The sequence below is a fragment of the Pungitius pungitius genome, chromosome 10 (genome assembly GCF_949316345.1).
Source record: "Pungitius pungitius chromosome 10, fPunPun2.1, whole genome shotgun sequence".
In the NCBI taxonomy this organism is placed as follows: domain Eukaryota; kingdom Metazoa; phylum Chordata; class Actinopteri; order Perciformes; family Gasterosteidae; genus Pungitius; species Pungitius pungitius.
In genome coordinates this window covers 5935032-5948390 of record NC_084909.1, presented here as the reverse complement: position 1 = coordinate 5948390, position 13359 = coordinate 5935032, and the positions used below count along the sequence as shown (strand labels likewise).

General features: G+C 43.0%; 1 protein-coding gene across 1 annotated transcript in view; it reads right to left on the bottom strand.

Moving 5' to 3' along the window:
- Positions 1-13273, bottom strand: part of hs6st3b (heparan sulfate 6-O-sulfotransferase 3b) — a 45734-nt gene extending 32461 nt beyond the window's left edge. The window contains exon 1 of the mRNA XM_037489539.2: positions 10885-13273. Coding sequence (XP_037345436.2) covers positions 10885-11429 — 545 coding nt within the window. The 5' untranslated portion in view covers positions 11430-13273. The remainder of the gene's footprint in view (positions 1-10884) is intronic.
- Positions 13274-13359: the final 86 nt, after the last annotated feature.

Genomic DNA, 13359 nt, shown 5'->3' with positions numbered 1-13359 from the left:
GCAACGCTATTTGTTCCACGCCAGCACTCTGCGATGCCACAACATGTTCGCCGGTGCCGTGCTGCTGTTTGGACAGATTTCCAATCCATACACATTATACCGTGGCCCGGGACCCAATTTATACTGCAATATCGTAGTGGGGCTGTGAAAATAAATTGCTTGGCATTGGAAATTTCTTTTCTGATGCAAAATAAGCGATGGTTCAGTCAGCATAACATACAGCAAAAAACATAACATCCCAAGTTATCTCCCTACTAATCAAATAATATAGAGGATGGTAATACATATAAAATAATATTTGGGTCAAGACAGGGATTCTATAGATTCGTAGGAGTTGTTTTGTTATGCCATTTGTTGAATAGATTTATTTAATAAATAATGCAAATATCTGTTTGATCAACACTGCAGATTAATTTGTATTAATTAATGATCAACGTTCCCTGCTGTTTAAATATCTAAAATCATTTTTTGCAAAATGAAGCAGAACCCAAGCACCTATTTATAAATGGCGAATTTAAGAGGCAATCTGGACTGCAATCTGTTCAGTGAGATTATTCAAATGTCTCTCACAGCGAGTCCGACTGACGCTGCCGCACCGGGAGGACGCCAAGGACGCCAGCAGTAAAGACTTTACGGATTACCATTTTTTATACATACATGTGTGGCATGACTGATTTGTTTGTCTTTATCTTAATGCACCTTCTCCCTGTAGTGAAACCACTGTGAAAGGTTTCATTTTTTTTCCCCCCCCACACATATCACCACATCGCCAGCCAACACTGAAAAACATCAAAAGATCCAGAGCTTTATCCAAAAGACGTAAGGGGGGGGGAGGTTTGCACACTCCCTCACGCCACAAGAGATTAGTCCGTGTGAAGGTGACTCTACGTGTGCGTACACTTCCGTGTGTGCCAGGTACTCACTGAACCTCTGAATCCAAATTGGGGGGCCAGTGTGAGGCGGTATATAACACACCTGTCACCAGCTCACCCCGGATGAGGACAAATGACCTTTTTTTCTACGTTGATATAATAAATCAACACCAGAGGCGGCTATTCCCGACTTGGTGCTCTCCTCGCGCCTCACAGGTATCAATTGAGAAATAACACAGCCCGGCAACCCCTTCTGACCTTTACCAAATGCTTGGTATGTCTATCGGTCAAGTAAAGACGCAAGGCCAGGACAAAACACGTGCACACACGGGGGAAGGAAATCTCAAGGATCGTTATCAAGGAGGCTTAACATGTCTGCAGCGTTATATGAGTGTTAAAGAACGCGTTAATCATAAGCATGCATTTTATTGGGTCTTGAATTAAAAAACAACGGTGATACTTAAAAGCTAAACCGGTAAAAATATCAATAACCAGTGTTTTCAATACTGGTAAACTTAGTGATCAGAAACCATCAGAGGATTCGTCGTGAATAAATTAAAAAAGTTTTCGAACAAATACAACTGTTAAAGTGGAAATGACAGGGTTTCTTACTAAATTAGAGGGGGAACAGGGCCAAAGTGAATTGCCCCTCTGGCATTTTTTAGCATTTGAGCCGGATTCTCTGGGACATTAAGCACGGAATCCCTGATTTGCTGCAGCAGTTGACTCATTTCCATCACACCGCAGAGCACGTTTAACTAAATTGGAGGAGGTGCTTTTCTTCTCTCATCACAAAGTGACTGGGAAGTAGGAGTTAAGCTCCACGGCAGCATGCCTGGGATCTGATAGCTCAGCGTTAGAACAAGGTATTCATCATATGTGATGGGATCGATGAAAATTATGAAAAAAATATTTCTGACTAAAGCCAATATGGTTTTAAGCTGAATCATTAATGTCATTGCTTTCAGTGAGGAACATTATTAATGAAGCAAAAGATTTAAAACATGGCTGTTATTCCATATTTCTTAACACGGGTGGATCCGAGTATACCCGAGTCTTCCAGGAAAGGGGGGTTTGTTGCCAGCGACTTGACCAAATGTCCCCCTTTAATCGCACTATGAATGCTGATTCAGACCATTGGAGATTCATATTTGCCGGACCAGCAAGTATTTGACAGCCGCATTGGAAACACTAGAAGACTGCTCTGGCAAGCCGGATGGCTTTCATTACCTAGAGTGGCTTTTAGAGAAAGACGGTAAGCTCCATCCACACTGCATCTCCAACAGTTTCAAGCCAAATGGACAGTGACAACCAGGCCGGTACAACTGAAACACATGCAACGCGTTTACATTTCTCCAAATGCTAATATTGCAGTGGCCAATAAGTGCTCAATTATTGAATTTAAGATATGTTGTGCAACACTACTTGATATAAAGTCAAATCGCTGTTTGGTGTATCATGTATTAAGCAACAGAGCTCTGCATGGAACTAGGGCATTAATCCTCTTTCCAATAAAGGAGGCACCACAGTGCACAAAATGTATAATCTTCCTAAAAGTGATTAAAAACTTTTGAAAGTGGGGTGCAGAGTCACACAAAGTACTACACATCTTCACTAAGATACAAGCATTGCGTGATCAAATACGATTTAGCAGACCCCAGAGATTTTAGTCAATGGCCTGTATTATTTTTAATATTAGTCCTAGTTTGTCAAATAACTTTGATTGCCCTCTTTTTTTCTAAAGCTGTGTTAAAGATTGTAGTGCAAAGATGAATCCTTTTATCCTAAAAGTCTAACCCATGTTATACCTTGAACTTCTACTGCTACATGACTTCCCATTATGTTAATATCCAACTCTCCGATGTGCAGAAATATCATATCAGTATTGCATGATGACACGCAGCATCAGTCAAAGTAATCATTTTTTAGAGTACTATGATAGATTTTTAATTGGATGTTAGGAATGACAATTTCTAAACTGTAACGAATTGAAAATGGCCAATCGACTTTGTTGTTTTGAAAAGAACACACGCTGCTGTGTTTAACGTCCTCGTGTTAAATACGTCTTTCTGCAACGATTTGGATTCTGACGTATTCTCTGCACAGGTAACACTTAATTATCAGAACGACTGGATGGCTGCTGAGGCCTGCCAGCGATGACGACTTCAATTAATGACACGCGAGAAGCAATCTCGCACCCTCCGAGTCCACAGCCTGCGGGGAGCCCCCCCACCTCCACACCTTATAAACACCCTACCGTTGTGATGAGCACTTTGCCTCCTTTATCTAAAGAAGAGACCAGAACTGTAAATCTGCTCAACTTTCCCCCTTCCAGTTCATTTGTGTCTCGAGGCGATCCATCACCCGGCTGCCTCAGTGTGCTCATGGAGGTCTGCTGCTTTCTCTTTCACGCTAGGCCAGAGGCTTCAGGACGCATCTTAGAAAAGTTTCCTGCCATTCCATAAAGTGCAACCATCTACGGGTAATACTGTATTTAACACGTTTCAAATGCGTGCTGCAGTCTTTATAAGTGTTCATTTAATAGAAGTTAGATATCGTCCCAAAAGCACACATCCAACATCGAGCAAAATTACTATTCAATGAGAGACCTGTTTGTATCCACCTCATGAATATAAGTCTCACATTGCTGCGCTTTGTTCTCGACTTATTCCTCAGGGAAACTTCTGGGTCTTTAGCTGCAAAATGCTCCACAGTTTTGCTATATTTGGCGCTGCGTACAGTGAGATAATTAGAACATCTCTTTGCTGGGAAAAAAAAGAACATTGAACTTCAGATGATGTATGCTATGGTACTTGATCAAATTGTTTTGTGGTCAATGTCTTGTCACGTAGTAAGGTCACACCTTATGTCTCTGACGCACCTTCTCCCTTTGTATAATTTCAATCCAGAATGACTGAAGGAATGCAGAGAGTGTGAGACGTGCATGGTTCAATGATCCTAGCTGTAAGTGGCACTGGCCACGCTGTAAATGCGGCCCTCTCTGCGTCACTGATGCATAAAAAATAATTTTGGGGTGTTATTCTGCAAAGGTCATGTCATTGATGTGCCGTGTAATCAATAACAGTCTTACTCCCGCTCCTGTAGGATTGTTGTAGGAGCTCAGGGAATGTGAATATGTGATGTTCATGACTGGTGGATAAAAGTTTTAAACATTTTGAATTACGCACCGTTCACAGATTAAGTCTACGAGCGCTGTGAAAGAGCCTTTAAATCAGGGTACAGCAAGACTACAATACAAATCGTTTGAGAGAAAACCCTTCAGCTAGTGATATTATTAGGAAGCAAAGAATTCACAGAAATGATCCAAAAACCCAAAGAAAGTAGTTGCCCGTTTTTTGTTGTATGTAAACTACTTCAAAGACAGCTTTTCAGTGCACATGACATGTGACCTCGAGGACACGGCGAACTGAAGTTCATTATCCAGATTCACAGCAGAGGACATCCATTGCATTGCATAGGAACATCTCTCTCTCTCTCTCTCTCTCATCAAAGGAGAGTATCGAAGAGCGACCGTGCTGTAGTCATGTTTGGGGTTTGGTCTCTTTGTACTTCTGAACTGAGCATTAATTATGCATAAGCAACCAGAAAGCTGCTAATGATGATATAATTTATGAAAACTACAACATCAGCATCTGCATGAAATTACCACGAGGCCGGCGCTTAAGAGGGAGACAGCTAATAGGAAATGAAACGGGGGGCGGGGGAGGATGTTAGCACTACCTAATACTTGAAAAAGACATTAAAGAAAAATGCATTTTGAACCGAATTGTGAATTCATGTACCTGCCAAGTGGAGGAGGCACGGAACTCGAGGGGACATCAGTGTTTCATGTACCAAAGTCAATTTAGTTTGAATTCCAAACTTGAATTTCTAGCAACTCTGAGTGGGAACATGTGCTTTTGAATAGAAGTGAGGAGGGCAGTCGTTTTGGTGCGAGCGCCATATGTTATATTGGTGAGGGAAAGACTGGACACACAGTAAGAGATGCTGATGTCAACAGCAGCAACAATGCAAGCGATGACCCTGAATAATTCTATACATTAAATTTAGAAACAGAACATCCAGTTCCATATAAACACATATATAAGCGTATACATAGGTATGCTTTTTATTCATGTCATACAGGTGCTTAATTTTTTTTATTTCATTTTCTTATGACTTGTTTAATAATTTTTTCCCCTGAGGATTTAATATCTCTATTTTCCGTTTTTTTAAGAGTAAAATTAAAAAAACAAATGTGTGTGTCCTGAGCAACACCAGTGCAAAGGACCCATTGCAGCCTATTGTGTTGTAATAGATAAGATGGAGCAGATCGAGTTTGCCATGTGTCCTAATGGGTCCTAAAAGGCATTAAAAACTAAGAGGGAGGTTAGGGGCGCGTAGAGTTAATAGAGTCATGAAGAATGAAAGCTCAAGAATATGTAATAAATGAGAAACTCATTATCCTGATTTTAATTTAAAACCAAACGGCTCGGAGAGAATGTTGTCACCTCAGTTAATGTATGAATACCATTGCGTCATATTAAATATTCATAATTATTTCATCTGCAGGGGATCTTTAAATACGTTTTCCGGGTATATACTTGTAAGCAAACATTGGTTAAACTTAATAAGAGTAATTAGTCAGTCAGTCATCTTCTATAACACTTGTCCTTAGAGGCTCGGGGGGGGCAAGTCAATGCCAGCTAGCTAGAGACGGGTACGGGTTCATCCTGGACCGGGGTCACACAACCATTCACTCCCACATTCATAGAGACACACAACCATTCACTCCCACATTCATAGAGACACACAACCATTCACTCCCACATTCATAGAGACACACACACATTCACTCCAACATTCATAGAGACACACAAACATTCACTCCCACATTCATAGAGACACACAACCATTCACTCCCACATTCATAGAGACACACACACATTCACTCCCACATTCATAGAGACACACAACCATTCACTCCCACATTCATAGAGACACACACACACATTCACTCCCACATTCATAGAGACACACACACACATTCACTCCCACATTCATAGAGACACACACACATTCACTCCAACATTCATAGAGACACACACACACATTCACTCCAACATTCATAGAGACACACAACCATTCACTACCACATTCATAGAGACACACAAACATTCACTCCAACATTCATAGAGACACACAACCATTCACTACCACATTCATAGAGACACACAAACATTCACTCCAACATTCATAGAGACACACAACCATTCACTACCACATTCATAGAGACACACAAACATTCACTCCAACATTCATAAAAACACACATAGATTCATCCCCACATTCATAGAGACACACAACCATTCACTCCAACATTCATAGAGACACACAAACATTCACTCCAACATTCATAGAGACACACAAACGTTCACTCCAACATTCATAGAGACACACAAACGTTCACTCCAACATTCATAGAGACACACAACCATTCACTACCACATTCATAGAGACACACAAACATTCACTCCAACATTCATAGAGACACACAACCATTCACTCCCACATTCATAGAGACACACAACCATTCACTCCCACATTCATAGAGACACACAACCATTCACTCCCACATTCATAGAGACACACACACATTCACTCCAACATTCATAGAGACACACACACACATTCACTCCAACATTCATAGAGACACACAACCATTCACTCCCACATTCATAGAGACACACAACCATTCACTCCCACATTCATAGAGACACACAACCATTCACTCCCACATTCATAGAGACACACAACCATTCACTCCCACATTCATAGAGACACACACATTCACTCCCACATTCATAGAGACACACAACCATTCACTCCCACATTCATAGAGACACACACACATTCACTCCCACATTCATAGAGACACACACACATTCACTCCAACATTCATAGAGACACACACACATTCACTCCAACATTCATAGAGACACACAACCATTCACTACCACATTCATAGAGACACACAAACATTCACTCCAACATTCATAGAGACACACAAACATTCACTCCAACATTCATAGAGACACACACACATTCACTCCAACATTCATAGAAACACACATAGATTCATCCCCACATTCATAGAGACACACACATTCACTCCCACATTCATAGAGACACACAACCATTCACTCCCACATTCATAGAGACACACACACATTCACTCCCACATTCATAGAGACACACACACATTCACTCCAACATTCATAGAGACACACACACATTCACTCCAACATTCATAGAGACACACAACCATTCACTACCACATTCATAGAGACACACAAACATTCACTCCAACATTCATAGAGACACACAACCATTCACTACCACATTCATAGAGACACACAAACATTCACTCCAACATTCATAGAGACACACAACCATTCACTACCACATTCATAGAGACACACAAACATTCACTCCAACATTCATAGAAACACACATAGATTCATCCCCACATTCATAGAGACACACAACCATTCACTCCAACATTCATAGAGACACACAACCATTCACTCCCACATTCATAGAGACACACAACCATTCACTCCCACATTCATAGAGACACACAAACATTTACTCCAACATTCATAGAGACACACAACCATTCACTCCCACATTCATAGAGACACACAACCATTCACTCCCACATTCATAGAGACACACACACATTCACTCCCACATTCATAGAGACACACAACCATTCACTCCCACATTCATAGAGACACACACACATTCACTCCAACATTCATAGAGACACACACACACATTCACTCCAACATTCATAGAGACACACAACCATTCACTACCACATTCATAGAGACACACAAACATTCACTCCAACATTCATAGAGACACACAACCATTCACTACCACATTCATAGAGACACACAAACATTCACTCCAACATTCATAGAAACACACATAGATTCATCCCCACATTCATAGAGACACACACACATTCACTGCAACATTCATAGAGACACACACACATTCACTCCAACATTCATAGAGACACACAACCATTCACTACCACATTCATAGAGACACACAAACATTCACTACCACATTCATAGAGACACACAAACATTCACTCCAACATTCATAGAGACACACAACCATTCACTACCACATTCATAGAGACACACAAACATTCACTCCAACATTCATAGAGACACACAACCATTCACTCCAACATTCATAGAAACACACATAGATTCATCCCCACATTCATAGAGACACACAACCATTCACTCCAACATTCATAGAGACACACAACCATTCACTCCCACATTCATAGAGACACACAACCATTCACTCCCACATTCATAGAGACACACAACCATTCACTACCACATTCATAGAGACACACAAACATTCACTCCAACATTCATAAAAACACACATAGATTCATCCCCACATTCATAGAGACACACAACCATTCACTCCAACATTCATAGAGACACACAAACATTCACTCCAACATTCATAGAGACACACAAACGTTCACTCCAACATTCATAGAGACACACAAACGTTCACTCCAACATTCATAGAGACACACAAACATTCACTCCAACATTCATAGAGACACACAAACGTTCACTCCAACATTCATAGAGACACACAAACGTTCACTCCAACATTCATAGAGACACACAAACGTTCACTCCAACATTCATAGAGACACACAACCATTCACTACCACATTCATAGAGACACACAAACATTCACTCTCACATTCACATACTTATGGGCAATCTCAATAAAAGACATTCTTACCGCACCAGAATGGTAAAAAATAGAAGTTAGAAAGTGAATTTGCTCATTTTCATATTGATGGAAAGCAATCCGAGGTATACTACAAATGCAAAACTGAAAACACAATAAACTCCCTGCTTCGTGCAAGCACAGTTTTGAAAATCAGCTCCTCTTCGGTGACCCCGTGTCGCATTGTGAACATCTACTTTCATCACCCCCCCCCCCCCCCCCCCCCCCCACCACCGTGCATGGTAACGCCACGACGCTCTCCGGCCAAGCGACTCCAGAGGACAGCACTTAAGAGGTGCGTTTCTCCAGAAAGCCCCCCGAAGAGCGCGGCCTCGCTCCACTTCTCCCCTGACTGACGGGCCCGCTCCAGAGGAGCCACGGCCCGCGGGACACGCAGCGCTGTGATCCGCTCTGACTCGCCTGACCTTTTCCCCGGGCAGCGCGGCCCGGGCTCAACAGCTCCTGAGTGGCCCCGGCTCCGCCTGGAAAGGCCACACGGTGTCACGGCAGCAGGCCCGGCGCGCCATCGTCCGCTCACCTTGGCCCGCCCCCGCCCCCCTTGCCGCTGAAAGACAGCCACTCAATCTGAGCGGCCCTCGGGCCGCAAAAAAACACCTGAGAGCCATCTGAATTGGCAGCGATGAACGATTGGTATTCCTCGTTGCGCCCTCAGGGCGGAGCGTGGATTATTTATTGCAGGGTACGTATTTCACTGTACAAGGTGGGTTGTTTAACTTGGAACTCGCACCGTTTCAGAAATCTCAATTAACAGATTGCTCCAACACATGATAATTCTGAAGATGAAATTTGCATAATAGTTGGTGAATGTCCCGCGCGCAGCGGCCTCGGCAGTGAGGGGGTCGCACTTAGTGTGTCTGCCAACAGTGTTCGTCGAGGCAGAATTATCTCAGAATAGATGCTTCACTAGAGAACAAGGGACGGGAGGACTAGTAAGTGCAGAATAGATGCTGCAGCTGTGAAATGAAGAGCTGTCGCTTCCACTGAGCACTTTCCTAAGTAAAGGAAAACACTTGGCACAGCAGAAATAAATCATGTGCTCAGGTACTTTAGGGCAAGATTGTATTTTTCAAAACAGAGGATGGAATTGTCGTTGTGTGGTTGGTGAATTTTCTCATAAAGTATCTTTGTGGAAATCACCAACAAACTTTTAACACGCCATTTTGATAGTTAACCTTAATTGATTTGGAAATATTATAGATTCACTCCAGAAAAGCTAATTGTAATGGAAAAATACACAAATCTATTCTGCTGTTTGACAACACACCCATATTGCTCATGTTTAGTAGGTTATTAAGACGTGACCCCTTGAGTGATGGTTCCGCATCTCTACACCTCCAATGGAATTATAACAGAAAATGTAATAATCAAATACTGTATATTGATGATCAAATGAAGGTTTCTTCGTCTCCGTTCCTCTCAGATAGGTTCAGGGCATCTTCACCGAAACACTGTTGTCTTCCAATGAGATTGCATCAAGCATCAACCTGTTCTCTGAGTTAACAAGAACACTCCAACGGGAAAAATCACCACCGACCAACAATGCAGGGGGCGGAATGACGTTCTGGTGCATTTCACTAGGACTACAGAGACGGATCCACTCTTTGAAGTCAACTACCAAGTCTATAAGCAGGACACACGTTCCATCATTTCTACCAAACACAACCTATAATTCATGCTTCTCTGCTTGAATTCAAACAGTCTTCATAGGACTCTTTATGAAAGCAATGGCAGCATCATTGTGAGCAACGGATGCGATGACAAACAAAAGATGTCTGAAGGTCAAGCAACGCAAAACATGTCGTAAATGTTGTAGCAGTTTGTACTGTTGTCCCCAGAGGTGGCAATAATTTGTCCTTGGACAATCAGCAGAGGCACTTTGTTACCGACTCACCGGCTGAAATATCACTCCAGTGGGAGGACACAATCTATTATTTCTCCCTCTGCGGCTCACGACCGAAGGCTCAATGGTTAATGAACAGGGGTTGGGGGGTTGGGGGGGGGACTTTCGACTCCAGTGCATGTGTCTTGCACGCCTGTTTGTACACATTGCTCTGGGACTCCGGTGGTTTGGGAGCCACAGAGCTTATTTCTAGCAAACCAGCGTTCACAAACGACACACACACACACACAAGGGAAATCAGACGTATACCTGTTATTCCTCTGGGCTTGCTTCTTATCCATAATGTCGGGCACACAGTTCGTTAGCTCGGTCCAGTCCGCGTGCAGCCCGCAGCTCCAGCCGGTGGAGAACCGGGAGAAGAGCCACGACTCCTCTTTCCCGGGTCGGTGGCACGTGCATTTCTTCTGGCCCGGCTTGCAGTCGCACGGCTGCTCCAGGCGAATATTCCTCACCAGGTGTCTCCCGAAAGTGGTCCCCCCGGTCTTCTGGATGTGCAGAAACACTATCACGTCGTCCGCTTTGATGTCGAACTCCACGTGCCTGTCCAGGTCTCGCTCGGTGAAGTTGAACTGTGACGCTTGCCTGGCCGGGCTGTCGTCCTCGAGGTCCTGATCTCGGTAGAGGTCCTCGGTGTCCTGGTACGGGGTGGAGAGGAGGCTCACGCCGGCTGATTTCTCCCCGGGCTTAAAGTAGCACGAATTGCTGCCAGCGGGGCAGATGTACTGGTAGCCTATCATAACGAAAAGTACAGCTAAAATAGGAGCCAAGATGAGCTTGCTGGATCTATCATCCATTGTATCAAGATGATGTTCTTCATTCCATTACTGTGAATAATAAGTAGCGCCCGTGGCTTCTTCGGGGATCAATATCATAATGGTCCATGCGTCAGAAACACTAAAGATGCCTGTTATTAACGTGCCACATGTTGAGCACATAAAACCATTCGGTTAAACTGGAATAAAACCCGCTTTTTTCCCGTCTGAAATGCGCTGGAATTCTTGTCCAAAGTCCAGAGTCGTGGCATTCACATGTGTCCAACTTCTAAAGCCGGCGTAGAGCCGCATCCGCGCGGGCGACTCCCATTCTATCCGGCGTCAAGTTCAAACTGAGCCAGTTGATTTGAGTTTTGAGTTCACCCTCCTTCTTTTTTCTTTTCTTTCTTTTTTTTTTTTTTTTATACCTCGATGCCGATCCCGGTCTAAAGCGCAGTAAGGTTCCTTTCGGTGCTGGACTGACTCCAGAGGAAACGTGGCGCGGCGCAGGGCTGTCGGGCTCGATCCTCCGGCTGCATCCTCCGCGGCGGTCCGACTGACGGTGCTGTGATGCTGTGGAGAGGAGGATGATGATGCTGATGCTGCTGCTGCTGCATCCGAAGCCGACACAATACGCGTTATGTTCTCGTGTTGTTTGGGCTACATCCCATCCGTCCGTCCCATAACGCCATTAAGCCCACGAAGACACTGGACGGAGACAACGTGGAAATGTATCCAAATACGCATTCGAATTTGTTTTTACCGAATTTACCCAAGTGTGACCTTTTATGATTAAAGCAATGGGGCAGTGCTGTATACCGTTACCAGGGCAAGGACATGAATACTGTTTTTAAATAGGCCAATTTAAAGTCTAATATCTGCTAAAAAGACAGGACTAGAGCCAATTAAAAGTGAGGCTGCTTTATCTGCAGCAGTAATGGTATCACATTCGTTTGAACCATGAAATACCCTCACAACCTCACATTTGCAGAGGGAAGTGGACTACTGTGCATTAACATATGCTCTATATATTCATCACCGTCATTATGTTAATCTTTTTTATTTTTAAGATTCGCTGTTTTCTTGTTTCATTACTGCTCCTTATAGACTCAATTAAGAAGTACCACGGATTTAGCTTTGGCACTTTAGTTTTAATCAATTGATCCTTCAGAATTTGCATTTACATGAAATGCAGAGAGAATTTAAATGGTCGTGCAAAGAGATACCAACATTACGTTTAAACGAGAACCATTTTAAACACAAGTTCACTGTTAATGGGTAGCACAGGTCACCACGAAAACGGTATTGTGATGTATTCTGTGGCTCTGGAAGGAGCTTTCCAAAATGATCCTCTGAAGTTATCATCTTGACGTGGTCAAATTCAGTCTTCTAAAAGCCGGCTTTAAGTTGGGTGCATGGAGATCCGAAGACCCGAGCATTTACCAGAAGTGGGAGATCTAATGGAAGATGCAATGGTGCGGACCAATTTGTAATATTCCGGCGCACTGATTTAGGCTTTTTACCACCAATACACCAACTTTACGGAAATCTGATACTAAAACAGCCTAAACATATTCGATTGATAGATCGATATAAAAATAGAATGTATGTATAACAACTTAAGATGATCAAAAGTTATATTATAATTGTTAAATCATATTACTCTGTACCTTGTGATCATGTTATTTAGTGTTTGGTGGGAAAGCGTTTGAGCGTCAGCGGCTGCCTCTTTAGTCGTCTTCCGCGGTGCCTGAACGAATTAAAACGTCGCCACAATCATTTTCTACCTTACACTCACTTTTTTTGACCGATTGTGTTCACTCAAACAACATTTCGACCCTAAAAAAGGACGATACGCCACAACCAATGTTTTATGTCACGGTTGTTTCAGACACGAACGACCATCCACGCCGGCCATCGCAATGCGCTGCTACCCCGGCAACTAGCTTCAGCTGCACCCGTTGTTAAGTGC